The sequence below is a fragment of the Amblyomma maculatum genome, chromosome 8, assembly GCF_055883805.1.
Source record: "Amblyomma maculatum isolate TAMU_Amacu chromosome 8, ASM5588380v1, whole genome shotgun sequence".
NCBI lineage: Eukaryota > Metazoa > Arthropoda > Arachnida > Ixodida > Ixodidae > Amblyomma > Amblyomma maculatum.
The window spans coordinates 44556214-44583266 of NC_139351.1; the positions used below are offsets into that span (position 1 = coordinate 44556214).

Sequence of the window (27053 nt, forward strand, 5' to 3'; positions counted from 1 at the left end):
ACATGTATTATTATAATTGGTTCACATGAAGGGAAAGGCTCAGTATCTGTCCCACTTGTTTCTGTGGACACCTTAACCGCGCCGTAAGGAAAGGGACGAAGGTGGGAGTGAAAGTGGATAGAGAGAAAGGGGTGCCGTAGTGGAGGGCTCCAGAGTAATTTCGATCACCTGGGGATCTTTAACGTGCGCTGATCTTTAACGTGATTAATCGCACAGCACACGGGCGCCTCTTCGTTCCGCCTCCATTGAAACGCAGCCGCCGCGGTCAGGTTCGAACCCGGGTACTCCTGCACAGCAGTCGGGCGTCTTAACATTGCATCACTGCGGCGGGGCCTACATGCATGTCCAGCGCCCTGTCCTCTGTTTGCCATGTATTTTTGGCGCCGTTTTGCGACAATGTCGAACCAACTCGTCCCCCATTGTTCTTAGTATATTTGTTACCCTCGCGAGCGCGACAGGCCAAGAACAGGAAGAAAATTAAGAAATAACACTACTTGGTGCCAGTATTGTCATAATCACTTCCCGTGTACATGGCCCTGTTCCACGTGCACTGTTCTCATGTACAGGGTGGTCCTAATTACGTGCGAACACCGCGAAACGTGGCCGCGCTCCGCGGTGCTCTGCCCTGATGGGGCTGGTGCAGGTGGGTCACCGCTGCTTGCGCCGGGGCCTGGCCTGGCACCGAATTTTTATCTGTTTTAGGCCGTCATTGCACACGCCACCACTGGTGGTGGACGACGGCTGTTGTTGCGGCGCTCGTCTTTCTTTCCCTCTTGCTTTTCTTTCTTCTCTATATTCTCTTCTATCTGCACGAGGCAGCGGAGGTGGCTCAGCTACAGAGCCAGTAGCAGTTAAAATTGGTTCACAGGAAGGGAAAGGCGCAGTAACTGTCACACTTGCTCTGTGGACACCCGAACCGCGCCGTAAGGGAAGGGAGGAAGGTGGGAATGAAAGTGGAAAGAGAGAAAGAGGAGCCGTAGTGAAGGGCTACGGAGTAATTTCGACCACCTGGGGATCTTTAACGTGCGCTGACATCGCACAGCACACGACGCTTCTTCGTTTCGCCTCCATCGAAACGCAGCCGCCATGGTCGAGTTCGAACCCGGGAACTCCGGCACAGTAGTCGGGCGTCTTACCACTGCACCACCCCGGCGGGGCCCAGTAGCAGGCCCGTGCCTTTTCTCTTCCTTCTTCCTACAGCCACAACAACAACAACAGCGTCAGCGCTTAAAGATCCCCAGGTGGTCGAAATTACTCCGCAGTCCTCCACTACGGCTCCTCTTTCTCTCTCTTTCCACTTTCACTCCCATCTTCCTCCCTTCCCTTACGGCGCGGTTGCGGTGTCCACAGAAAAACAAGCGAGACAGTTACCGCGGCTTTCCCTTCCTATAAATAAATCAGTTTTTTTAAATCAGCGTCAGCGTATCCGGCGCGGCCGGATGCGCTTTTACGTGCACTGACATCGCACAGAACACAGGCGCCTTACTTTTCGCCTCCATCGAAAAGCGGCCGCCGAGGCCGGGATACGATCCCGCACCGAGCGCCGTAACCACTGCGCCACACCGGCGGGGTTCTGTTTAAGTGAGAATTAACAGCGGGACCTCAGTCACCATGCGGCTGCGAAACAAATGTACATGGTGACGGTCACACCTGTGCCACAGTGAACGCTGGCACAAATTTCTATCTACTGACAGGCAGCCACTGAGAGCTAAACCTGGACAGTCCAGGAATAGTTAGTAGCCATTAGAAGAATTAGCTGGCAATAAACGGGATATATATTAGGGCTTAGTAAGGATAGAAGCACAAATGAGTATACTAAAGGGTGGGGACGTCCTATGCTATCGTGAGTTAGCAGAGAGGCAGGAACTGGGGTTGTAGATGAGCTGGTACATGAGCATATATCTCGAAACATAGAAACATTGCAAAGCATTAACGAGAGAGCGACCGGTATTATAATTAAGTTTAATAAGCGGTATAAATTAGATGAACGTATGTTTATAACGCCATGAAGACCACGTAGTTGAGAGCTTTGATGGGGCAGTATAAAAAGCAATGGCTAAAGTAAGAAATGCAAAGTATTGTCCTGACGGCCGATTTCAATAGTATTCCAGGGAAGAAGAAGACTGAAGAGAAGGAAGAGTAGCCTGCAGCACAGGCTCTAGAAAATACACAGGAGAGTTATTAGTAGCATTAACAGAACTCAGTTATTTACGAATTATGAATATTTCCTTAAAAAAAAAGTAAATGGACGAGCCCAACGCGAAAATTTAAAAGCTACTAAAAATAAAATATATTTCATAATGGGCTCAATACCATGCATTGTGCAAGGTGTGGAGGCCTTCAGCATGGGGTGTTGCAGCGCTCACAGGATGTTAAGGTGTCCAATTAGGCTAAATGTTATGAAGAAACTTGATACAAAGGAATAAGCTCATCAACGAATTAGCGCCAAGAGGTTAAGTAGAGGAATTCAAGATCTGGACTAGCCCAACGCGAAAATTTAAAAGCTACTAAAAATAAAATATATTTCATAATGGGCTCAATACCATGCATTGTGCAAGGTGTGGAGGCCTTCGGCATGGGGTGTTGCAGCGCTCACAGGATGTTAAGGTGTCCAATTAGGCTAAATGTTATGAAGAAACTTGATACAAAGGAATAAGCTCATCAACGAATTAGCGCCAAGAGGTTGAGTAGAGGAATTCAAGATCTGGCTGCAGAGCATACAGTCATATTTATCCGGAGTAGATGATCTCCAGATGAATGGGATGTGACAGCGCGGTTTCCCTGCCTTCGATTAAAATCATACGCACACTGCTGTCAAAATTTCTTATGACTTGAGAGTATATACATCAAAACGTGCACAAGCTGCAGGCGTTTGTTATTGCCCTCCCCGTCGTGCGGCCGAAAAGAAACCATGAAAATTATCGGTTGCAAACTACATGATCAAGCTTAAGTGTAGAAGTGGAACGCACGTATCCGCGAAGGCATGCGCAATCATGCTCAAAAACACAGCAAGCGCCGAGTACCCGATGTAGAAGACTCGAGCGTTTGCCTGCACCACGAAAGTCACTGCTGTCGCCAGCGCCGCCGCATTTCCCCTTATGTCACGGCTGACGCTTGTCAGAACCTTTACAGTGCGAGAGCATGGCGCTGCCATATTTGATCATGTGATCCTTCCGCCATCGCCAGCCTTCAGGCCATCTGGTCTTACGGCTTATGGCGCGCTAGCACCCGGCTGCACGATGCTGCGTACTAGCTATCGCTGAGGACAATTGAGTTTATAGACAGCTCAAAAACTTAATGTTAATGCTAATAGTATGTGTAGGTGCTACAAAACGTTTGTTTAATTTAACCATGTAGTTCTTTCACTGCACCCTTCTGACTGTTGCATAGGCTGGAACGTGTCGACAAACCCATAAGCCGTCAGCGCGGTTTTTTTTTGTAAATTTCATGTCTAACGCCTCGAGCTTTTTTTTCTTCTTCAAATTTCTTGTTGAAAGGGGGAAAGCATGTCCGAACCGTGTTGACTGAGACGTATTATGAATGTTCACAATCTTAGAATTGTGCCCAATATTTACTGCTCAATATGAATGCGCGTGTAATCACCGACAAATGATAAGATATGTTATCTCCTGCAGACGTCCTGGGTCAACAGGCTATTACGTTGCTCTAGCAACGCATCAGACGCTCAGCGACATTCACTTGTGCTCGGTCAAAAGTGACTGGAAACTGCACCGGAATTCAGGACCCACAGTAGGCAAGCCGAGCAAGCCGGGATATAAAAAATCCTATTCTGAATTTCACCGTTGACGCGTGCATCCCATAGTAACACAAAAGCAGCAGTTATTACGTGTATTGCAGCAGTGCTTCTCCAAAGTAAGCATGTTCACTGACGTGCCCCCACTGACTTTCTCTCTCTCCTCATTCAATTATTATGTATGCGAGGACATTAATAGCCACGACAAAATACTTTTTAACACCCTGCGAAAATAACGCGTTCGCAATGCAAATACGCAATAGTTATAGCTCCTGTGAAAACGTCAAGGTCGTTCTCCTATGAATACTGCCGGCGCTAAAATGAGCTGGTGCGTGATGTATACCCTTTCCCAACAACTCACAGGCTCTTTCTTCTGCGAGAAAGAAGCGTGAACTCGTGACCTCCAAGGAAAACGGCGGCCCAGGCCATAATGTGCGCCTTATGTAGAAAGCATCATCTGTTCTTCCGCCAATAAACAACGGGGACATTAGCTCTACATCCCCGCAGATAACTTCCACAAGACAGATGACATCTGCATCAAAGCAGTGGTGTTTAAAAGTCAACCGGCATTCTTATAGAAGCTGCACAGTAGCAGTCCGCACTGCTCGCCAATGCGTACCGGCCTGAAATGATGGCCGTCCTATAGTGGCGACCCCTGTTAGGGAGAGTGGACCTACTTTCTACAAACGGTCTATACGGGAGCATTCATTCTTGAACAAAGCCAAATGCACAAGTGCCTATCTCTATTCTTGTCAGACCGAAGTAATAAGTCTCCGGTGCCTGTACACTGCCGAGTTTCTCGTGGTCGATATCAACAAGTGGTATCGATGGACTCTGCTATTACTCTTTATTGTGGCACCTATGTGCGATAACGGAAGCGGCTTGCGGGATCCGGGGGGCCGACGCGCGAGGGCACCACCGACAGGTAATTGGCAGCCCGCTCGCCCGAGTAGAGGATCTGTCGGCGCGCCAGGCCTACGAAGATGTGCTCGAGCGTGATGTCGCAGATGGAGATCTCGGGCAGCACGTAATTGCGCTTGATGTTGGACAGCTTCGTGAACAGCTCGCCCCAGTTCGTGTAAGTCTTTCCCACGCTGAGCATCATCGATCCCTGCACAAAATAAGCAACTGAGGTAGACCGTAAGGACCGCATTCCTTAAAAAAAGTGCCGATACAGCCACTCCTAAACGACAAAACATTACTGTCCCCAGTGGTTTTATTATAGTTATCCGCGGCAGCCCGTCCTGCGCAAAACACTGCTTTAGTCATTAGACAGGAAAGTGGGCAAAAATTACGTCGACACTTATGGTCGGTCGGGAAGGACATGATGGTAGAGTGGTAAGGCCATCCGATTGCGATTTTCCCATCGAGACACTCGATCATGTTAATTTACTTCACCACCCGCGTAACTAGTGAAGTTTTCTTCGTGCTTATTATTTACCGCTTAAAAGGTAACCCTCTGGGCTATACACTTTTGACAAATGCTGTAAATTTGACTCGGAATACAATAATTCGCATGGTTTCAATTACAATCTCAACGAGGAGGAGGAAATCACTTTAATTAAACGCAGCATTAGGCGTCGAGATTGTCCTGGGCCAGGGTCGACCATTAGGGCAACTTATCTTTCAGATGGTCAGTGTCTAACCAAGCCTGCCACATTAGTGAAGAAGGGTGTGGAAAGTAAAGTGAATAATTTGCAGCAGGGGAATAAAACATGCAGTGGTCTAAGTAAGCGTATAGGCTGCAGGACAATTCAGGCATGCGGGAGAACGTCTGATGCGGTAGACAAACAATTGGGCAGAAGTATGAAGTGAATTTGGGTTTATGCGTCGAAGAATGCGTACTTGCCTGGCAGTGAGGGGTTTATGCGGAAGAGGAAGTGTACGAAAAATTTCTCTAATATTGTCAAAGTGAAGATTGAGTAATTTTTTGTAGTCGAGAGCAGCGTTTAATGTAGGTGGATAAGACCAGGCAATCTCCCAAACGCCGATACTAAATACGCGGGTAAGGAAATGCACTGTATCATTTCCGAGTATTCTAGCTTGACCAGGAACCCACCTCACTGTGAGAGGGGAAGACTTCTTCCAATTCGTCCATGATATATAATGCTGTGGCGTAACGCAAACTTCCGACAGAGACACGAACATCACGGCCGCTCGAGCCCAGAAGCCGCGGACTAGAACACGAACAACGGCTCATCATTGGACATGGATTCCCGGTGCTAACATACTAAAGATTGAAGAAAGTAGTCGACTTCCTAATGAAACAATCGGCCTGAGCTGACAGCTTGGCTGTTGTGGCGGTATTGCTACCCGCTGATGCTTACCATACGGTTACACTCCGGCGCTCCCTCTCTGCACAAACTCCGTCGCAGACAGAGTTAAGAAAGTTGAAGAGGTCCATCTACTATGCTTTGCGGCCGGCGCCGCTAACGCGACAGGAGCCATTCTCACTCTCCGCACGTCGGTATTTTTCAAGGACAGATCACCTTCTGGCTCGGAAGCAGGCACAGCTTCCTCTTGTATACGCCTACGCTGAGGTTCGCAGCGCGGCGAACTTTCTCCGCATCCCTTACAGCACTGCTGCACAGCCGAGTAGTACACCAACCGATTGTTTAGGTGTACTACTTTCCAAAATGCAGACAGAGAGAGGGCTCCGGAATATCTTGTAGTATCTGTTTTTATGTTCTGAAAATCGATATCTCAAATCACAGCGATGGTTATGAATTTCGCCTGAATCAAAACACGGCTACCTTGTGTCGGAACTTGATGCCGCGAATTGTACCAGCAGCCGAATTCTCTACAGCCACAGTTAACACTGTGTATTTGAGTCAAAAAGTTAAAAAGCTAGGAAAACCTATATTTGCTCAGAAATGAAAGTCTGCAGTAATAGGAAGGCTCTGGAAGGTGCCTAAACCACTTTTATCCTTGAGCGTATAGAAACCTTTCTATTTGACGCAACACACCTTGTAGTTGTGGCAGAAGTTGCACTGGTGCAACTGTTCTTGCATGGCGTCCACGAGGGACCGCTGGAATTGGTAGTCAAAACGGCGCTCCGGCGGCAGTCGCAGCGTGACGATATATGTGCGACCGTATTTCTTGGTCATTTGCAGAACGTCGCCCAAAGCCTCAACCTTGCCGGCCTCCATGACTGCCACGCGGTCGCACAGGATCTCGCAGTGCGACATGCTGCATGAATAAGTGTGGCAAATGAGCTGGCTTGTACAAACAGCACGAAATCCTCCCGACTACAGCCTTCGCTGATCCAAAGAATTGTTATGACCTAGGCTTAATAAAAGAAGAATTGCAGCTTAGAGTCCTGTTACGCGTATTCGGTAGTGATCAGCAGCCGTACAAAGAGCCCCTGTAGAGTGCGTGGAATCACGAAGTTTAGCAGCTATCAGTACGAGAGTTCCATTCTTTTCCTGGGAGTTTGAAGCGGCGGTGATTCACAACAGGCGGCGCTGCATAATCCGAAGAGAACTATTTGCGCCCCACACTACTACAAAAGGTATGAATTAGCTGCCAAGGGCTCAAATATCTGATGCAGTTAAGCAGGTATTAATTTCTCTGTTTTACCCGAGACGTTTTTGTGCTCGGACTCTCTTCGTGGGTGTCTCATGTGAGCACCAACCTTTCTTAATACGCGCATACGTTTCGATACGCGCTTACACGAAGGCTATGTATAACGTCATACGTGTGCTTGAGCGACGGCCTCACAATCATGCATTTAAAACAGCGTGCCTTAGTCGCTTAGTCGGTCGCATGACCACCATTGTCTCTCAGTTCCGGCGCCGCTGTAGTACATGTACATTGCTGCCGCTACTAAGGTTACTCCGAGAAAGTGAGGGACGTGTCAGCAGCTTGCACGGAAGCCATGGGAGAAATTGATCTCGCATGTTCCGCCCAGGTGGCTGACTCACTTCTGGCTAATCACACTAATCACTCCGTAACGAAAGATTCTGCATGACACTCTTTTATGACGTACAAGATTTGTGCGCACTTTCACAGGCTTCAAATGTTTTTATTGACAGCTACCATACTTCCACCACGACAGAACGCATATATTGTACAGCTCGTTAGCATTATGTGCCAAAAAAAGTGGCACAGTGCATCTCTCCATCTACATTCAGTTTAGTCGCTAATTTGCAGAAGCATATCGCTATGAAATTCGCGTTCACTAGACAGCGCTAAATTTAACCCTCACCGGTGAGACGTCATGATGATGGACATGGCCTGCGTGGCCTTCAGCAGCTGCAGCATGCGTATGATCTCGTTGCGGTAGAGCGGCTCCACGTCGGCGTATGGCTCGTCCAGCAGCAGCACTGGTGGTACGCCGATCACCGCGGCAGCGATAAGCAGCTTCTTCATCTCACCGTGGCTGTGATGGTGCGTGTGATATTTTCAGGCAGAAAACTCATGCGCTATCCGTGTGCACATACAAGAAGATAACAGCGCCTCTTCGCGCCTGTAACTAGTGAATGCTTCATAGGGGAATGGTGGGTTTCGTCGAACCAATTTTGTGATCAGGCCGCACCACATTTTAGTGGGAATTTAGATCTTAGCATAAAAGGCAGGTAAGAGCAGCTGCTGGGTGCGGTCACATTTTAGTTGAGGAGATAAATCGTATGTCGGTGATTTTGAAGTATTAAGCAAAAAGGCGTATAGTCAAGGATTACACTTTTTTCAGTGTGCAGTTATGGTTAAAAATTTAGCCTTAAACTTCGAAGCTGCAGTTGAGGCAAAGCATTTCTGAAAAGCGAAAAAGTGTGCAAAATACGTAAATACTTCAATAAGAAAATATGCCAACCAAAACCTTTCCGAATAAACAGCTTCTTGAAGGTTAACCATGCGATGCAGCGTCGCAGTTCTCTGCTGGATGGTCACGAGATTGGTTGGTTGGTTGCACAACTTTCAATTCAATCAGAAATGGGCGTCCTCTTCCCCACCTCAGGCGAAGACGGGGAGTCATGCACCCGCGGATTAGAGGCTGGCAGGTAGCCCTTGGCTTGTTGCGGCCTCTTCCGCCAGATGGACGGTTCGGTGCTGGATCGCAGGGTCGGCGCTTCGCAGCAGGGTATCCCAGGCTACTCTAGTTGTAATATTTTGTCCTAACCCTGGAGATTGTGGGCACTCCCTAATTATGTGGTCGAAGGTCCTTCTCGCCCCACAGTGTTTGCACAGATCATTGTCCATAAGGTCTGGTAGCGAGAAACTATTGGCGTGTGTGAGGTTACCGAGGGAGTTCTAAGAGTTGTGCTCATTGTCGAAACAGGCAGCAGCGTCGTGGATTCGATGTTTACTGTCTCAATTGAGTCGAGCCGTTTTCTATGTCTCAATTTAGGGACGAGATATTGTTTAGTGTCTGTTTATTGTCCTATAATACTTCAGTTGTCTAGACATTAGTAAACGTTTACTTCTTCAGTCCACTTAAATATTTCTCTTCACATGGGTTCTTAAGCTCGCTCTCATAAATGACTCCGTGTACTTTTTTCAATGAGTTGTGCTCGCTGATAACCGTTTGTATTCTAGTAAAGTATTCAGTTTATGACAGATTCGAACAGTGTTGGTTGCTCAAAACAGCAAACACATGGTTGTTGCTAGCTTTTGTTAGCCTCTATGTAATTACGAAAGGTGAGAAGAGCCATGCAGTTTAGTCTGTGTGCCTTGTCCCTCACGTGGAACTGTGGTGAGTGCTCATATTTCATGATGAATTTAGCAGTACACTTCAATGCGCCTTGTTTTCAAAGCACGATCAGTGGAAAAAGCTATGGCCATAAAATGAAGTTTTTTGGCAATTCTAGCCGTCCACAATGGAGCCAAACAATGGACCGGTACGAAAGCTGGAAGTAAGGCGCTGCTATGCGCTTCAACTGCACCCTAAGCTATAACCATTTATTACGCAACAGATGTTAGTAATCACAAAAAAGGATTAAATTTTTCTAAATGAAAAAGAAAGCTAAAGAAGAGAATGTATGAGAGGAGAGTTGGGAGAAAAGCTTCAGAATTTTGAAAGATAAAACGCACTACAGAAACAAAACGCATCTGCCGATTTTCCAGACTTGTGTCAGCCCACAGGTTCTGAAGACTGCAGGGGGTAAACCTTCTGATAATGTGTTTCCCGCCTGAAACAGATATTGCTGACACCGCCGTTTCCTAATATTTCAATGGCTTATAAAGCATGTTCTCCGCTGTTTTACTGAAGGTTTCTGTCACTCGCACCCAGGACTGCTTGTTTATTTCTGTATGACCAATAAACCATGCTTTTGAACTGAGGATATTATCAGGAACACCTTAGCGCCGCATTTACGGTCATGACGCGATAGCGTTGGCTATTAGCCCACATATAAAGCCCTGCTTTAATAAAGCCTAGTGAAGACGTCTGTGTGGCCTAGGGGTATACCATGAATACAAGGCAGGGTGATTCTGATATTACCCTCCCATATGAAAGGACAGACCCGAGTGGGCGGCTCCTGTGAAACCTAACGTCAGGCACTTAACCTTACGGTCAGTTATGCAAGGCCATGTAAGCTGATAGCTACCGCCTGCCAGAGCCACGCTGGTGGTTTTTGCGCTCCCAGAAGGCCAACACCGACAACGACGGTGTTGGAAAAAACCTGTTTTTTCTGCCGTCATCAATACGCGGATTAACCTTAACTGCAGTTGAATTCCTTAATTTGGCTTTGTAGTTTTGCTATGTGTGAGTGCACGGGTGACGATGTTTCTTTGTACGCGATCATTTTATCATAATCATCGACTATTTAGAGGAGCTTTTTTTTTGCCGCCTCATTTGGCCAACTGCATCGCGTGGACTAGTGTCATTGTACAGATCATGCTGGCTTATGAAACAATAAAATTAGTGGTATCCTTAGCCTTAGCCTAGGCTTGTTTGTGTTGGCACAAGCAGCCCCATGCAATGCTATGACGGCTTCGCCAGTGGATCCGTCAAGCAGATTGCCAGTTTTACATGCGAGAATGTGGAGAGTATAAAAACACGTCGACATCCAAAAGCAGGGCGCGAGTGATTATTTAGCACGCGGAAAGTTTGGCTGCTGCGCTCGCGTAGGAAGCCCGACGCAGCCAGCGGAAATTAAACGTAGACGCCAGCGTGGGTTCGACTTCCGCGCCCACCTGAAAAGCTAGTGTTCATTTATTATTTACCTCATGGTGCGACACCAGACATCGGCAAACGTCTCTAGGGGCTTCACATGCCAGTCCAAGGTTGAGCTGGCTGTCCTTTGTTGCGTGTTCTCAGTTCGCAATTTGTTAATCTTTCAAACTTTATATTTCACTTCACTCCCACCCCATATTCAGGACTGATGTATCCTGAACGCACTCGCCTCCAAGTACTAATTTTCTGATTTTTCCAATATGACGTTGGTACCATGTTTTTTTTTTATTTCATCTGCATAATTCCATGAAATATTTTCTGCATCAAATCTCGGCCTTAATCATAACTAGGTCCGACATCGGACGTCCGACGTTCAGTCCATGTAGAGCTTACGCTTAGGACAGCACCGCAGTATTTACAGCGGGTCATATTCTTGCCCTCGATGTTAGAAGCCGTTTTCTACATCTGGGAAAAACGTGCACAGCAAGGCACTCAGAGCATCTTGCCCGAGGTGCCTCTCTATAACTAGGCATATTGCTTAACGTGCCTAGATGACAAAGCCACAAGGGCTCCCAAACGTTTTGCAAGGGCATGATTTTGTAATTTCGAGCCTTATAGTTGGCGCTGCACTTGTTCTCCCTCTGTGCTGCATTATCGCGAGTTATGTGTAAATTTCGGTATTTCAAAACTCACCTGCATTTGTTAACCATCCGGTCCTCCATGAGTCTGCCCGATAACGACAGTGCACCCAGCACAGCCTGACGCCTCAAAGAAACGCCCCGCAGACTGGCCATCAGGTCTAGGAGCTCGCCGACAGTTAGAGACGGCATGCTCTGCGCCGACACGCCGTCCGGTGCGTAGCCGATGCTCTGCTGCCAGTCGCGCAGGTCCGGCACCAGAGAGCATCCTGCCATGTGCGCTCCACCTCCCGTGGGCACCTTGACACCCACTAGTATGTCCATCAGCGTGCTCTTGCCTGAGCAGTTTATGCCCACCACGCCAATGCACTCGCCACGGCTAAGAACAATGTTCACGCCGTCCACGATCTTCACCTGTCCCCATAGAGGAGGCTTAATGAGACGAGTGAGGGAGTGAATGGCGTCAATAGTGCGCCAAATGTCAAATGTCAACAACAAAAACTCACATACGAAACTTCAGATATTCATGTCAGCACAGCACAACTGTGGCTCTGTCGGGGATACTGGCGTTAGCAGAAAAATTGCTTTGATTTACCACGCAGAGTACAGCGCACTGCGTTGAACACATGTGTTAAGAGAACAACACTTCCCCTGGTCTGCCTGTAGGCATCGAAATACGATGTAAATATTTGGACGATTCACAACACGTAGGTTTAAAAGACAATTTGGAACGTCTTAGCATCCTTTATTCGTAACCTGTATTTGAAAAAAAGAGGCAGAAAAAATTTTCCAAGCTGTGCCACTGAGGGACAGAAAACAAAACGTTTCATTTGATGGATAGACATGGAATCGAGCAAACGCCTCAGGCTTTGCTAAATGTTCAGACGCAGTGGATTCATTTGCACTGCGCTTTCTATGGGACTGACATTTTAATCCTTGTCGTTGAGCAATATAATTGCGCGGCACTTTTTACGTCAAGTGATCTCAGCCATGTCATAATCAATTATAAACATCCGGCGAGATGTGTCAGTGGTCGGTCTTTTTGATCAACATGCAAACTGTAGCTTTGGTGCTATGTATTTCATAAAACTTTTCATCAGCCTATTTATATTCACCGCAAGGCAAACGCCTCTCCCACGTGTTTCCAACTAGTCTTATGTTGAGCCAGCGAACCCTAAGCTATCTCCGCAAGTTTGTCAGTCTCGTTTGACAACCTGAATCGCTAGCACTCCTCGCTCTGTTTGCCCCTCTTAGAACCAGCGCAGACGGCAGCTCAATTTTTCTCCACTGTTATCACGCCCTTGTCCATTTCCAAGGATGTAGTCAAATCATATTTGTTGACCCCTAACAAACTGTCTCTTCATGTCTGTCAACGCTTCCTTGATGCTCCGATACATAAGGACACGCCTTCGTTACCACATGTCCTCACTCCATTGGAGGCTCTTCACTTTAATGGTGAAATGCATCGCCACCGACTTTTCATCACCAACTGAAGACGTACCGGGTTCATGAAGCCGATGGTTTTGTGCATATCCCTGATGACCAGGGCGACGTTTCTGAAGGCCTTGTTGTAGCACACCTGGTTGGCATATCTGACCTCGCGCTCAACCTCGGGGTCCATGGAAAGGGCCACAAGCCGGGGACCTCGCTGATCTTCGGTATTTTGCTTTGGCTCCTCGTTTCCAAAGAACCGCCGGGCCGCGTACCTGGGCGCGGATGAACAAAGGCTGTTGCCTGAGCCTCCTATGAATTTGCGCAAACCACGCCCAGTATCAACTATAGAATTGTGTCAAAAGTAGAAAAAATAATTTTGCTCGGTACCTATGCAATAACATCAACATCACACTTTTCTGTAGTTGTGTAGCTAATTTTCAGCAGTATTTCTCTCTAGTCTGTATGCTCGTAGCAATTGTTCTGCTGTGACTACACTAAATTCTGTAGATAGCACAGAAATGTGTGGTATTACAACAGGGTCAATGTCAAAATCCTCAAGGACAGGTCTATTGAAAAATAGCTGTAGTAGCTACACGCACGCACGCACGCACGCACGTACGCACGCACGCACGCACGCACGCACGCACGCACGCACACACACACACACACACACACACACACACACACACACACACACACACACACACACACACACACACACACACACACACACACACACACACACACACACACACACACACACACACACACACACACACATGTATATATATATATATGTGTGTGTGTGTGTGTGTTACGCACTGATAGAAATCACGGTGTTCTCTTAACTGGATTTTCCTGCCCAGCCCCTACCTTGCTCTTTAAAAAGCACTTCGACCGCCTTAAAGTCCATCGCCATATTACCAATATAGTGGCCATGGTTGTTCAATACACTCGGCAATTCCACCGTAAGTGCCGGTAATGCGAGGGCAGCCCCATAAACTCTACTATTTTCCCATCCTGTCCACGGTTGCGAAATTCTACCTGGTAATTAAACACTACTCACGCGTTCGAGTAAATCCGCATTATCGCTGTTGTAAATAACCTCCCTCCCCCGCTCCTTTTGGCCAGACGGTATGAGAGAGCCTACGACTAGCATGTTTACTGATAGTGCTATGGTACTGGTGGCTTGGTTCCTATTTCGCCCTCCAATCTTGAAGGGTAGACACGGGCTGACAGCGCCTGCCAAAGCCGCCATGTTGTGTGGCCTCCAGACGTCGCATAACCCACCTGCCAATCCCTCTCCGGCCACGTCACCTGCCAACTACCACGTGACAGAGGAACGCTTGTGTTTCGCGGTGTGTGAGGTTTGAAACGGTCGACACAATCGACTCCACTAACGCTGACGCCACCGGACATTTGGATGCCCTCGCGTTAAAGCGTATTTGAGTTTGGTATTTAACAAATGTATTTTAGACATGAATGATCAAATGTACAGTTTAATGACCCGAAACAATACATGAGCTATACGAATGTAGCAGGGGGCTTCGAAATAATTTCGTCGAGTTGGACGTCTTTAACATGCGCCGTCATTCCCTACCACGCGGTCGTTTTCGTATTTATCCTATATAAGATATGGCCACACCGTCCGCTATTCAACCCAAGTTAACAGGTGCTTTGCAGCAGCTCCTGCAATACTAAAATCCGAACGATATTTATGGTACACATCTTCAGCATCATGAACATGCAGTTCATATTCTGGTGGACTTCTTTGGGAGAAGTGCTTTGTGACAGTTTACCTGCAGTCTAGGACAATTGGTACTTACCAACGGAGACAGAAAGCTATAGGCGAGTCCAGGAGAGCGAGTACGGCCATGTACAGCATACCCACGACCACCATGCTTAATGCCTCGTAGAAGCCAGTGTCGGAGAATGGCTCCAGCGGATACAGCAAGCGTGCCGTCTCATTTCGCTCCATTGCTGCACGGTAGTGGGTAGACTTTTGATCACAAGGAATGCGAAGATTTGTTCCCGCTGAACTTTACGGCTGTCGGTTACCGAAATGGGACAGTTCAGGTACTTGCTTTAAATTCATGACTAACTTCATCGCCGTCAATTCTCAGACAGCAAGCCAGTCGCACGGGCAAGAAGTTATGACGGCGTGGCATGATTATTCTTCGTAAGCGCAGCGGTAACCATCAGATGTGTTGATAAACTGTATCGACGTAATGTTTTCAAAAATACATGTATAGCTCTATTCGCGAGAACAGCTATAGCGCACTGTGGTTATCACACGAATTATAACTTGATAAGTAGAGCTCTTCAAAATTCCACGAATACGCATGCTTAGTTGCATGCTTTGTTCACCTGAAATGAATCACTTCAGTATACTTTCTGATTTCCAAATCGATTATCACTATCAGGAAGGTATCCTTAACTATGAGTTCATTGAAATATGCAAGTGCTTTTCTAAACTATTGCGAAGCAGACATCCAGAACCGCAAATTATCACGCCTGGGCCCCCTCTGGAAAGAAATGGTTCGTCGTCCTTACCTTATGGAGCTTTCGGAGTGCTTGTTATAGGTATAAACGCATCACAGCCGAGCAAGAGCTGTTCACGACGCGCAAATTCGACGTTTTTATGAATTTGAAATTTACCCAAAATGTACTTAGGCTTTCTAAATGCGATGGCAGACATGATTAATTCAAATATATTTTGGAAGTGCCATTTTCTCTAGTACAGTACCCAAATTTGATTATTGAAGGCCCATAAAAGGACCAAATATTTGCTCTAAACACAGAATAAGAACCTTAATACCCCGCGAAAGCCCAGTAAATTCAAAACGCTTTTCTCTCTTAAAACAAAAAATTGCTGTGGTTCAGCTCCGGTTAAGAATAGTGTGTCGCGAAAGCTTATACGCACAGTGACACGTAATAAATTATCTCTTTACTGCCACAGCTTGTTTATCTTCTGTTTGTCGCCCATGTAGCTAGTATGTATACAGTAGTCACCCCAGATACCCTGGCGGTAGCTAGGACTGCAATAGTCATGATGGGGCTGGGGCAGGTAGGTCACCGCCGCTAGCGGCGGAGGCTATCCTGCCATCGAATTTTTATCTGTTGTAGGCCGTCATTGCACCCGCCACCGCTTCGGTGGTGGACGACGGCTGTTGTTGTGGCGCGCATCTTTCTTTCCCTCTTCCTTTTCTTTCTTCTCTATTTTCTCCCCTGTCTGCACGAGGCAGCGGAGGTGGCTCAGCTACGGAGCCAGTAGCAGGCCCGTGCATTTTCGTTTCCTTCTTGCTACAGCCACAACAACAACTGCAATAGTCACCCATAACGAATTTGTTAAGCATGCCGAATCTGCAGCTACTGCGAAACGCGCGCAGCAAGGCTGGAGAGTCGGTGGCGGCAGCTTGTGGCGTGCACTTTTGACGTCCCTCCTATTACTCGGCGCATAGCGGCTCCAGCTCTGCACGGCGACCTGGGCTGTACATGGCGTAGTGCAGCTTTCGCTTCAAAACAATTGTCCCGGTGGTGTGTAAGCACACCATTTTAAGCGTTTCATTGAGGTTCGTGTTACAGTGGACATAACATGTGTGAGCATCCGGAAACTAAGTTGCATAACTATTTAGTCCGACAAATTTATTTTCAAACTCTGCAGGCACGGGAAATGAAGCAAAACAAGACACGTAAATCTCATTCATATCCTTTAGGCCAAGCAACCGTTCCAGCACAATCCACTTGATGAGTTCAAGCAATTGGTTAAATGTGTCATGGCGTGAGCAAGCGGCCAATTATCGCGTCCTATTTACTTCCAAAAAAAGAACCAAAAGAGCATTGGCTGTATGCGTATTTCTTTACCTATTTTCTTTTAAATGTACACTAGTTCCTGCGCACAATGATAACTGACTTGGTGAAAAAAATTTTACCCTCGCAGCACCGCGATATCCTTTCGTCTAGGCTGAAGCGGGAGTCGTGGCAGGCATCTTCGAGCAGTTCCCCTCCGGTGAGGCAGATGGCGTTAAACTTGTACAGGAGCATCACTTTGATGACGCCCCGCACCAGGGCGTAGGTGGGGAACCAACGGCACACGAAGCGCCACAGGAAGAAGAATATTTTCATGGCCAACGAAGGGCTTCGCTGCACCAGCACGAACAGCATCTCTACGCCTAGCGAGCCAGCCATTCCTGCACAAGTGGAGTTGAGGGAGACGGATCTCCTGATGTCTACTAACCAAATTACATATCAACACTCCTAAGAGGCGCAGAGCTCTTCAACTAGACCACGCTATTTAGGGTCATACATAGGCTGCTCGTGCTGACCAAACGTCCTTTAAACAGCCGGATTGGCTCAGACCATAGAACTAGTTTCATTGCAACTACTGTGACGGTTTTGTTAAGTGCTTCAGACATTCCCTAACTTAACGACAACGGACATTGTAACTGAAGTGTGTCAAAGTCCTAACAAGAATCCCACATCACGCCCTCTAGGCCGATGCTATGGTCTCAATGAAAATTCTGACAACGTTACGGCTCCAATATTATGACACCAGCTTAACTTTCACGAAGAGACCTAAAAGTGCCCCAATGTGGCGCTAGCCTTTAAATTACCACAGAAAGCATTGAACTTTTCAGCTGATGGTAATAGAAGTCTTAAGTTACAGGGCAAACGAAGGTTCACACACGGTTCTTGGATTTCTATTAGGGGATGAATGAAGCAGTGCTTCAAAGCTCCTTGAAACAAGTCGTTAAACCAGCGAAGAAAAAGATTGTGAACGTTAAAAGGGAATTTGGTACCGAAAGCGTTCAACTTCGTCAGTCAGGAATTGCGCCATAAGGCCGTGAGGCCTTGTATAACACAAGTATGCAATTTGCAACATTTCTCACTCTGCTGTGTGTGTGTGCGTGTGCGTTCGGATGTTTTCTTGCGAGGTTCATTGTTGAAATATAGCTTAGTAACTGATAAAGCAGTATCTGGGCATCACAGCTACACGATCGTTTTTGTGGACTTCCAAGGCCGAATTCCACCCGCCAAGATGAAGGTAAAGAGAAAGTGCACGCCCAAATCTGATCTTGTTGCTAAGCATGACTTGCTACAAGGCTAACTCTGTTGAAGACAGGAAAACCGTCCTAATCTGAGATAACAAGTGTCTGCTTAAATTAAATATACTCTTGACACTTTAAACTCGTTCCTACCATCCTCAAACTGCTGGTATTTTGCGAGAAAGTAGAATGTCGCTTTTGTTTTCTGGATATTACTTTCCAGACCGACCCCTCTAGTTTTCTTTACTAGGTCTGGATATTACCTTGCAGATCGCAATGCACTTAATAATCAGCTCATGGCATAGAGCTGATGTGTTTTTCGTTTTTGTCGTGTCCGTAGCAGAAGTGGCTATCGCACTGGTCATTAGGCAGGGAAGAGAAACGGGGGAGAGTCTGACGATACTTTTGCAGAAATTTTCAGTGGGGCAAGATAGATATCTAATGTTGAATCCCAATGGCAGATCCGGAACAGCTTTTTCTGCTCTGGCCAGAGCCATTCTATTCCAATGGCAGAACGGGAGCGCGAGTTGTCTGTTCCAATGACAGATCGTGATCTTGCGTCGATCGCGGATCGCTCCGTGGAGCAACAATATTTGCTCTGCTGAAATCGGCAGGTTTGGCCGGAAGACAGCATGACGTTGTTACCACTTCCGTTTCATGTCACGACCGGCTGCGGCAGCTCCGCTTCACATCGTCGCTGTGCTTCACAAAGCGATGGACGACATAGACGCTGCGTCTCGTCGCTAATTCTGGAGGAAAGGCGCAGTAGTGCGCGTTTGGATAGTACGCCATCGCTCCATTTAAGTATTCGTAATGTATATAAAATATCTTCCTGTCTCTCTGCTACCACCGATTACATCCTTTATACAGATTACACTACCCTTATCTCTTCACATAAATTTCCGGATATCTTGATATCAAAGCTCAATTCAGATTTCATTAATATTGCTGCTTGCAAGGTGCGTCAAAAATGGTCTTCTGATTAACCCTACTAAATCCAAGTTCATTGTGTTCAGCTCAAAGCTTACTACAGTCCCAATTTTTCTTTGAATCAATTCTTACCCTATATATCCCTGAGATAATTGTACATTTCTTGGTGTAGAACTGGACCACCACTTGAAATTTACCACCCACATTCAACAACTTCGAAATAAAATGTCCATATAGGATAAGAATTCTTCTAAAAGCACGTCATTACTTTAGATTAAACCATTTAATTTAACCTTACTGTGCTTTCATTCACTGCCATCTTAACTATTGCATCATCTCTTGGGGTCAGACATATCATTCTTATCTTCCCGCACTTCAGATAACACAAAGCCAAGCAGTCCATATAACCACTTCATCAAATTGGGATTGTTCCAATTATTATATTCTCACCTCAATATCCTTCGTAGTTCAAAAATAATAAAGTTTAAACTTTGAATATTGGCTTATCTTGTGTTAAATAACCGTAACATTTCACAGTGCATTCATATTCAAGAACTGATCAGTCGCAAATCTACTACATTTGCATCCTGCAATAATTTTGCACTTCCAAAAACTGGAACTATGGAAATAAGGCAGTCGGGTTTTCGTTAATAAAGCTATGGCTTTCTTTGCTTCATAGTGTAAAAAACGTCTAATGCATATCTTCATTCAAATGCGAGATACGCTCATTATTTATTTGTTCTTGATGCTATTTTTCCACTTTATATTTATTTGCTTTGCTCCGTTATTGAAACTTCGCGTTTTAGTGATTTGGTGCCTTCTTAATGAAGCTATATTTTTTAAATTTCGCCAACAAGTTTTAATTATTGCAATGCTGCTTCATGTTGTTATTTGTTCTTTTTTTCGTTTGTACATTGAAGTCCCAGTACAGTGTCAAACTTTGGGACCTCTTTGTAACCTTCTGTATAATGAAAATATTTTTATTTGCTTCTGAAAAAAAAAAAAACTGAAATTTGAACTTGAAATACGTCACCACCTTTTTAAATGCACGCGTCTCATACACTCACCGCTGCACGCTGCAGGGTCTGATACCCTTCTCACCGAGGAGAGCAGCTTCGAGTGGAGCAGCAATGGAGTGACACAATTTAAAATACCATCACAACTATGAAGGTTCCACTCCCATTGAAATTAAAATACTCACTTTCAACAGATGATGAATGAATTGCAGTATATTTGAGCTTTGATATTCGGAAGCTGGTGACTAATTTCTGAAGCGAGACATTAAAGGCAATGTCTTGCTGTATTTCAGCAAATGCGTTGCGAAGAAGATAGTGCTTCATGCGTACAGTGGACGCATTTAGGGTGTTGGAGATATTTCGTATATAGCGGCCTTTGTGTGATTGCAAGCTCTGCCAAATACACGGTCTGAAGTTCGCATGCGTCGAACACTAACGGAGAAATAGCGTTAGTGTACGGACGTAGCTTTCAAACGTTAGTGCAACAACTGTCGTGTACTGAGCGTGAAAACATGGCAGAATCCTTACAAGCAGCAGCCGCTCGCTTCAGCGAAATAAAAAGACTTTGCGGCCCTTTTCTACACTTTAACCGATATCCAGTGGTATTGTGCCCCTTGCAATGACCGAGCTTGTTTTGGTGAATAAGTTCAGTCTACTTTTCCGCAATATTTAGAGACACGTATTTTTATTGCCCTCTAAGCCTAATGAAGCCGCCATCTTTTATGCTACCGTCTACACGGGGTCAGAACCGGGCACAACTGGTACGGACATAACAAGACTGAGTTTGTATCGTGATGATAATTTACGCATTTCAACGAATTATTACGCCAATATATATCAAATGCACAATAATATTTCCAGCATTGCATGTCACCTGACGAATTCATTCATAAATCTTTATTCACGAGGATCACCTGTGGACAAAATGAAGGGGCTTTAGGGGTTTACACTGTTTTTATTTAACCAGACAGCATTACTAGCTTTAAGTTTTTTATTGCACAAAATTTTAGTTGCCGAGGAACTACTTCTGTATTTTGATGTCGGAAATGAGTGTAAAAATAATAATTGGCTCTAAAAGAAATATTTTTAAAATCCTAAGCAGCAGCAATTAATGACAAAAGGTATTTTGCCCCCATGCAAAATAGACCACGTTTATCAGTATCGGAGCGGTATGATACAACTATTAGGGCATATACGTTTCGTCTAGCACGCTGACGTAATTTGTCCCTTTTTTTCGTAATCACGCTATTGGATATGGACCCCTATAATAGCAACCCTTGGGTGTCAGCAGGCGTTTCATAGGATACTCACCGGCCAGGAATAGCCCGAGGGCGAACAAGGAGAAAGACCAAGTGGAGTCCCGGGAGAGTCCCGAAAACAAGTATGCCAAGGGCAGGCTCGAGAAAGCATTGGCCATGAACAGCACAAGTACCGCCACTGCAATTAGTGAACCCTGCTTCTTAAACTTGCTCGAAGCCTACTATTGCCTTTTGACACCACCTAGGTCAAAAGCAGCTATCTGGATTTTGTTGCTTTAGCATTCCATGGAAATGCACAAGTTAGTATAAAAAGAGACAATGCAGCACACCGTTCAGTATGTGTTGAGAACTATAACCATCTGCGTATTAAAGCAGCAGGGAACGATGCTCTGAACTTAGGCACTGCCTATCAAGATATACCTAACCTAATTTCGTTATCAGTCCAAAATAAATAGTCTAATCGCTCGTAATGGGGCAGCAGGTTTTCGCGATTCCTTAGACAGCTAAGTGAGCGTTCAGTATTCGACGCGAGGCTCGGCTGTAGTTAGGCTGACGTCACCGCATGTCATAAGGTGATGTGAGAATTTAGTTCGAGTGACTTAACGCTGCAGTGAACAACATTCCTTGTTTGCCTCGGCTGGCAGCTTCAGACCTATCACTGCAAGCGGGTGCCAATGAGGTGTGGCGCTCCACTTCATATATCGAATGAGCGGAATTCAGTATACCGCGTGCCTTTCCTACGCATACGTATGAAATTTTCAAGAAGACAATGTCAGTGTTTCACAAATCCAAAGATTCCAAATATTCAGATTTGATATATTTGGTGTTTAGTACAACTTTGTGAAAGGCTCATGGACTTTCACTTTCCGGATACAAGGCACATTTATGCTCATATGGTTTGTTGCCTGAGAACATGGAGGACACCATGGATGCCCTTCGAGCCGTGTAGCGAACTGTGCAAAGCTTTTTTTTTTTTTATCCTACAACAGACCAAGACGACAAGAATCGACCGTATTCAGAAAATTGCTCGAAAGTTAAACTATGTTTCTCAAGCAGCACTCTTCGTTTCACTTTCGCCACAGAATAAGCGTTGCCACCAGCATTGATTTAGTGTTAGAATAGTTGCTTAAGCTTCCAGTTCTTGCAGCTTAAAGGTCATGAAACAACGCCGTTGACGTACGGTAGTAGCGGAACGGGATGTGCATATGGTTGATGAAGAATATGAACGTCATTAGCACGCTGTTCCACAATGCCATGAATATGTCGAACAGGAAGTGGCCCATCCAGTACAGCAAGCCAGTCATGCCGGTCATGAGCTGTAGGTGCTTCAGCCCGCTGCTCCATTCCACCAAGGGCGTCCAAACGTGGCTGGCCGCGTAGAAGCTCATGGCCAGGGACACGAAGAACGAGTAGAGGACGCGCATGATCATGTTGCGCGTCTGGAATAGCTCGATCTCGTGGCCACGGCTGTAGTGTCCTGCATAACGCGAGTATGATTATGGAAGACAGTTGGGTTAGTTGGTGTCTATTCCGCGCTAGTTGCAATGTCGCAGTCATTAATGCATACCGCGAGGAACCACTGTCACTGAAACATGTAGGTGGTATCTATTACTGACAACGGTGTGCGAAGGTGCTACATTATAGGCTTCAAACCACCGAAAAAATCACAACTATTTAAAAGCGACAAGTGCACATATTCTCCTCATGCACTTGTAACTTGACCATGTTTAGTAAGTGGTCTAGCTTTGCAAGAATATCCAGTGATAATGGAAACCAATCTTTCGAATGATGACAGAAAAGAGTGTTAACGTGAGAAGTTGGCCAAGCTGGCAAGTATTCATGAAAATACACGTTTCATGGAATCCAAGAATTTGTTCAGTCAAGACGGCTTTAGTCTGGCCGACCACTGCCGGTATTGCAAAAGATTAAGAAAGTGTAAATGAGATGCGCCAGAAATTGAGAATGCCACTGCTCGTTTTTACACATACAAGCAAATTCACGCGCGAGCTTATGGAAGCCTATAACATTTCAAAATCAATTGACACGCGTTTCAACACCCCTTCAGTTACATTAAAAGGCCCTGAAATTGCATTCCTTGATGACAAATGAGTTTTTTCCGTGCTTCTTTCATGCCGGTGTACTCTGCTTTGCTACATGTTTATCTTCTGTGGGCTTTCATACCCTGATTAGGATCTTTGATGAGGCATCGGGTTCTTTTTTTCTTTGTATTTTCGTCCTCTCTTGTGTTCTTAATGTTGTTTTTCCGAATAAACGGTTCAGTTGCGAGTGGGCGCTTGTGCCGAGTTGTCTTCTCTGCTGTGTTCGTCGTTTCGGGCTGGTTTACCATATACAGCAAAGAGAAATCCAGGAATGTAAAAAATCCTTTCGAGTGAATAAAATAAACAGAGGTGTGCAATAGTGACATTGCTTCTACTAGCTAGCGATACAAGCAAGTTTAACTTTTACAGGGCGATGACCAGATGGTACTCAAATATTAGAATTTACAAGCCTCACCATGTCAACGAATAACCTGCTTAAAACGGAGAAAAGACCAAAGAATCAAAACAATTGCAAATTCAGCTAGTAAGCAGCACAACGGTAACATGTGTGGGCTCGCCGGTGACCAATTGTTTTTATACTAAACTAGTTTAATGTTGGAAAGGGTATTTGAACGGCGACGAACACAAGTGAGCAGTTATACAAAACAGAGCTATTGGCAAACTTGCTAATAATTTGACAAGAGAAAGTCTCTTTGCTGGTTAGCGATGCAGAAACACGAGACTGTAACAGAGTTCAATCAGGACAGGCCGAAAATATGGCATCGGCAGCATGACAGAAATAGCCCATAATTTAGATGACATTGTTTTCTCTTTCCAAGCTCGCATGCTTTCTTGCGTTGCTTCCTGCGAGCTTGTGTTTTGTTGTATTTTATGGTGCATAAGCGACTCAAGTTATCATACACCAAGCGCAGGGTGTATTGTGTTTTCTTTGGTAAATGATTAAAACCGTTAGGTTATCACAGTTTGCTTAGAAGCATTGATTCTTCTAAAAAGCTGAAAACAGTGGATATACTGACAAGTGCGTTCTCTCCTAGGAGTAATCTTTGATGATATGTTATAAGTTCGATGTAAAACTATCTAAAATATTTCTTCCTTAGTCTTTCAAGCACTCTACACGAGAACAAAATATGGTTTATATAAGCTCATGATCACTTTGTTCGCAATTTGGCTCACCTGCGTTCCTGAGGATAAAATTGTGTGTTAGATGTGCGTGTCCGATGCGAATGCGACATAACACTACTTCACTGAAGCGTTTCTGATGACTGGATGATTTGAAATCTTCAATGACTGGACCTATAATGTGGAGTTTGTTTCATTGTCCCAATACACTGCCGTTTTGTTCTCTGTTTTCGTTGCATAAATTTTATTATATCTTTAAGAGGTCTCGCATTATGCTTTTTACCAGTCAATATAGTGCCATTTGAAATATAGCGCTCAGGACTTCTTTGCTCTTTTGCCCCATCCGGTTTAGTTCGCCGGCGGTGAAACGACTAATAAAGTGAAATTAAGATTCGATGAGTGCGCGGGAGAAACTACTAATGCATTATTTGTAAGCGAAACCTAAACACCGGTCTTCGAAATGAAGGTTGTCGTCACACAGTCGGCGCAGCTCACTCGTGTTCGAAATGGTGAGCCACATGATATGAAAGAAAAACACGGGCTGTTTTGAAGGTTTTCGAGCTTCTTCAAAAAAAAAAAAAAAGCTTAGCTGCAAAAAAGGTGCACGTTCATACAAAAACGTGAGCCTTGCTTCATGTTTACATACATTTAGATCGAAAGGGATATGTGGGACGTTGCAAGAAACTGTTTATGACCGTTGCCTGAATTTTCGGCTCGTTCCAAAAAGTTTGCTTTTAAAATTTTTCCGGCACTCACCTCGAGTGTATCTAAACCTTCGCGGGAAATCAAAGGGCTCTTTTAAAAAAAAATAATGGTCAAGCACCCGTTGAACAGCGTAAAATAATTTTATGAACTAGCTGATAGAAATAGCGCACGCTTCGAATGTGCAGAAATATTTTGCACAGAAGGGCGTCCTGCGCTCGGAATTTATAACAAAGATTACGATAAACAATTGCCTGGAGATTAATTGCGCCTAAAGCAATCAAGATACTGTTTAGTATGGTTTTGCTTGGTGATTTAGCATTCAGAAACTGGCACAGACGTTGGCAAGGTAGTAACATCTTTAGTTGGGTTCGTTTTTAAGGAAAGGGAAGGCGCAGTATCTGTCTTGGTTCTCGCGGACACATACATTTATAATTAACGACATACAATTGGAGGTACAAATGTCGATGGTTCGAATCCGTATTGCAAAGAACCCTCGAACATGACTAGCTGATGGATGCTAAATAGAAACCCACACTGCATGACGTCATCCTGAACGCTGCCCAAATAATGGTTGCGTCACAAGTTGGATAAGAAACCACGTAATATTTTTGTTGCCGCTTCTTGGCACACAACCTGCGTATGCTACTCTTAGACAAGTAAGGCTTCCGTTTCAAAAACTAGCGGGCTGCATATTTGAAACTCAATAGCAAGAACCTACAAGTCTACCAGGAAGGATCTACATACATATTGATTTTTATGGCGCTGTTTCGATATAAGTACATTTTCTTTGTAGCCGTATGGCTGAGACTGGGTGGATATCAATGAGTAATAACTGCTTTAATAAAATCTACTCCATTTTGGGCGGTTCCCCTAATTATTCGGCTAGAAAGTAGAATATGAAGTTCAAAAAGTCTTTCCAAATATTTGTCCAAAATTTGTGGGTAAGGCATAAAACCCATGGGCTCACCGGCTTCGAAGACGAGCTTTCCATGGCGTCTTTCGAACTCCATCCTCGAAATGCGGTCCTTTTCAACGAAAGGCCAGTTCACAAGCGTGATCTCAGAAGTCTTCTTTCCTGTTAGATTCCTCAGCAGTGCCGTATGAAACATGTTCACTGCTAGCGCGGCACTGTATGGGCACTGACCGTTGAACCAGATGTAGGCTCTGCACGATGCGGTGTGCAGAGGTCAGGTGATCATTTTCCAAGCTCAGATTTGAAAGAGTTTACATTTCATGGCGCTTTTGTGCCTACTGTTAAAAGTAGAGAAGACAAATATGCGGAATTTAGGGGCTCGTTACGACATACATATGAGGTTACGAACAGCTAACGCAACGAAGGAAAGCAAAGGAACGTGCTTTCGTTTCACTCATGCGTTATTCAGTTTTTAACTAACCACCACTCAATTCACAGCTGGTCGGTAACTAATTAAAAATAATAAACAGCCACAAGCCACCGACGAGATGTGAACCCACGACGTTTATATTCCGATTACTATGCTGTGCCACCCTCTTCTCCTGAGTAGGACATTGTACTTCCTGTTTTACTGCGCCAAACATAAAGCATTCTAATACTATTCTCATTCTCGTTAAGAGATGCGGCACATAAAATATATCATTTCAATACACATACCAATCAGGCAAGAAAGAACTCCGAATTTGAAAAATGCCGGTGGAATGACCTCGACACTTTAAGTTAGTGTTTGTGCGCTGCCGCACTATAATAAATTCAATCGCGTGCGTTCCTATCACCAGCATATAACCTTTCTCATTCGTGGTGCTGCTGTTTATCCTGGCGTATACCATAGGTGCCAGAAGAGATTTGGCACAAGCCACTACAGCCGCTGTTTGTAAACCTTTTACATCGTCTCTTCCCAGAAACACATGATTCCTCCTTCGTCGGCCAATAAATTCACACACTCGATCACCCACATTTTTTCTTTTGGTTCCTGAACTCCCACTGGTGCAGACCTAACTCTATATAT

General features: G+C 45.2%; 1 protein-coding gene across 1 annotated transcript in view; it reads right to left on the reverse strand.

Annotated features, from left to right (window-relative positions):
* Positions 1-4585: 4585 nt before the first annotated feature.
* LOC146181080 (phospholipid-transporting ATPase ABCA3-like) overlaps positions 4586-27053 on the reverse strand; it is a 77076-nt gene continuing 54608 nt past the window's right edge. The window contains exons 19-28 of the mRNA XM_084575699.1: positions 26039-26235; positions 22368-22664; positions 21240-21365; positions 16870-17127; positions 14764-14917; positions 13005-13209; positions 11559-11917; positions 7962-8135; positions 6721-6943; positions 4586-4865 (exon numbers count right to left, since the gene is read on the reverse strand). Of these exons, the coding sequence (XP_084431825.1) occupies positions 4614-4865; positions 6721-6943; positions 7962-8135; positions 11559-11917; positions 13005-13209; positions 14764-14917; positions 16870-17127; positions 21240-21365; positions 22368-22664; positions 26039-26235 (2245 nt within the window). The 3' untranslated portion in view covers positions 4586-4613. The remainder of the gene's footprint in view (positions 4866-6720; positions 6944-7961; positions 8136-11558; positions 11918-13004; positions 13210-14763; positions 14918-16869; positions 17128-21239; positions 21366-22367; positions 22665-26038; positions 26236-27053) is intronic.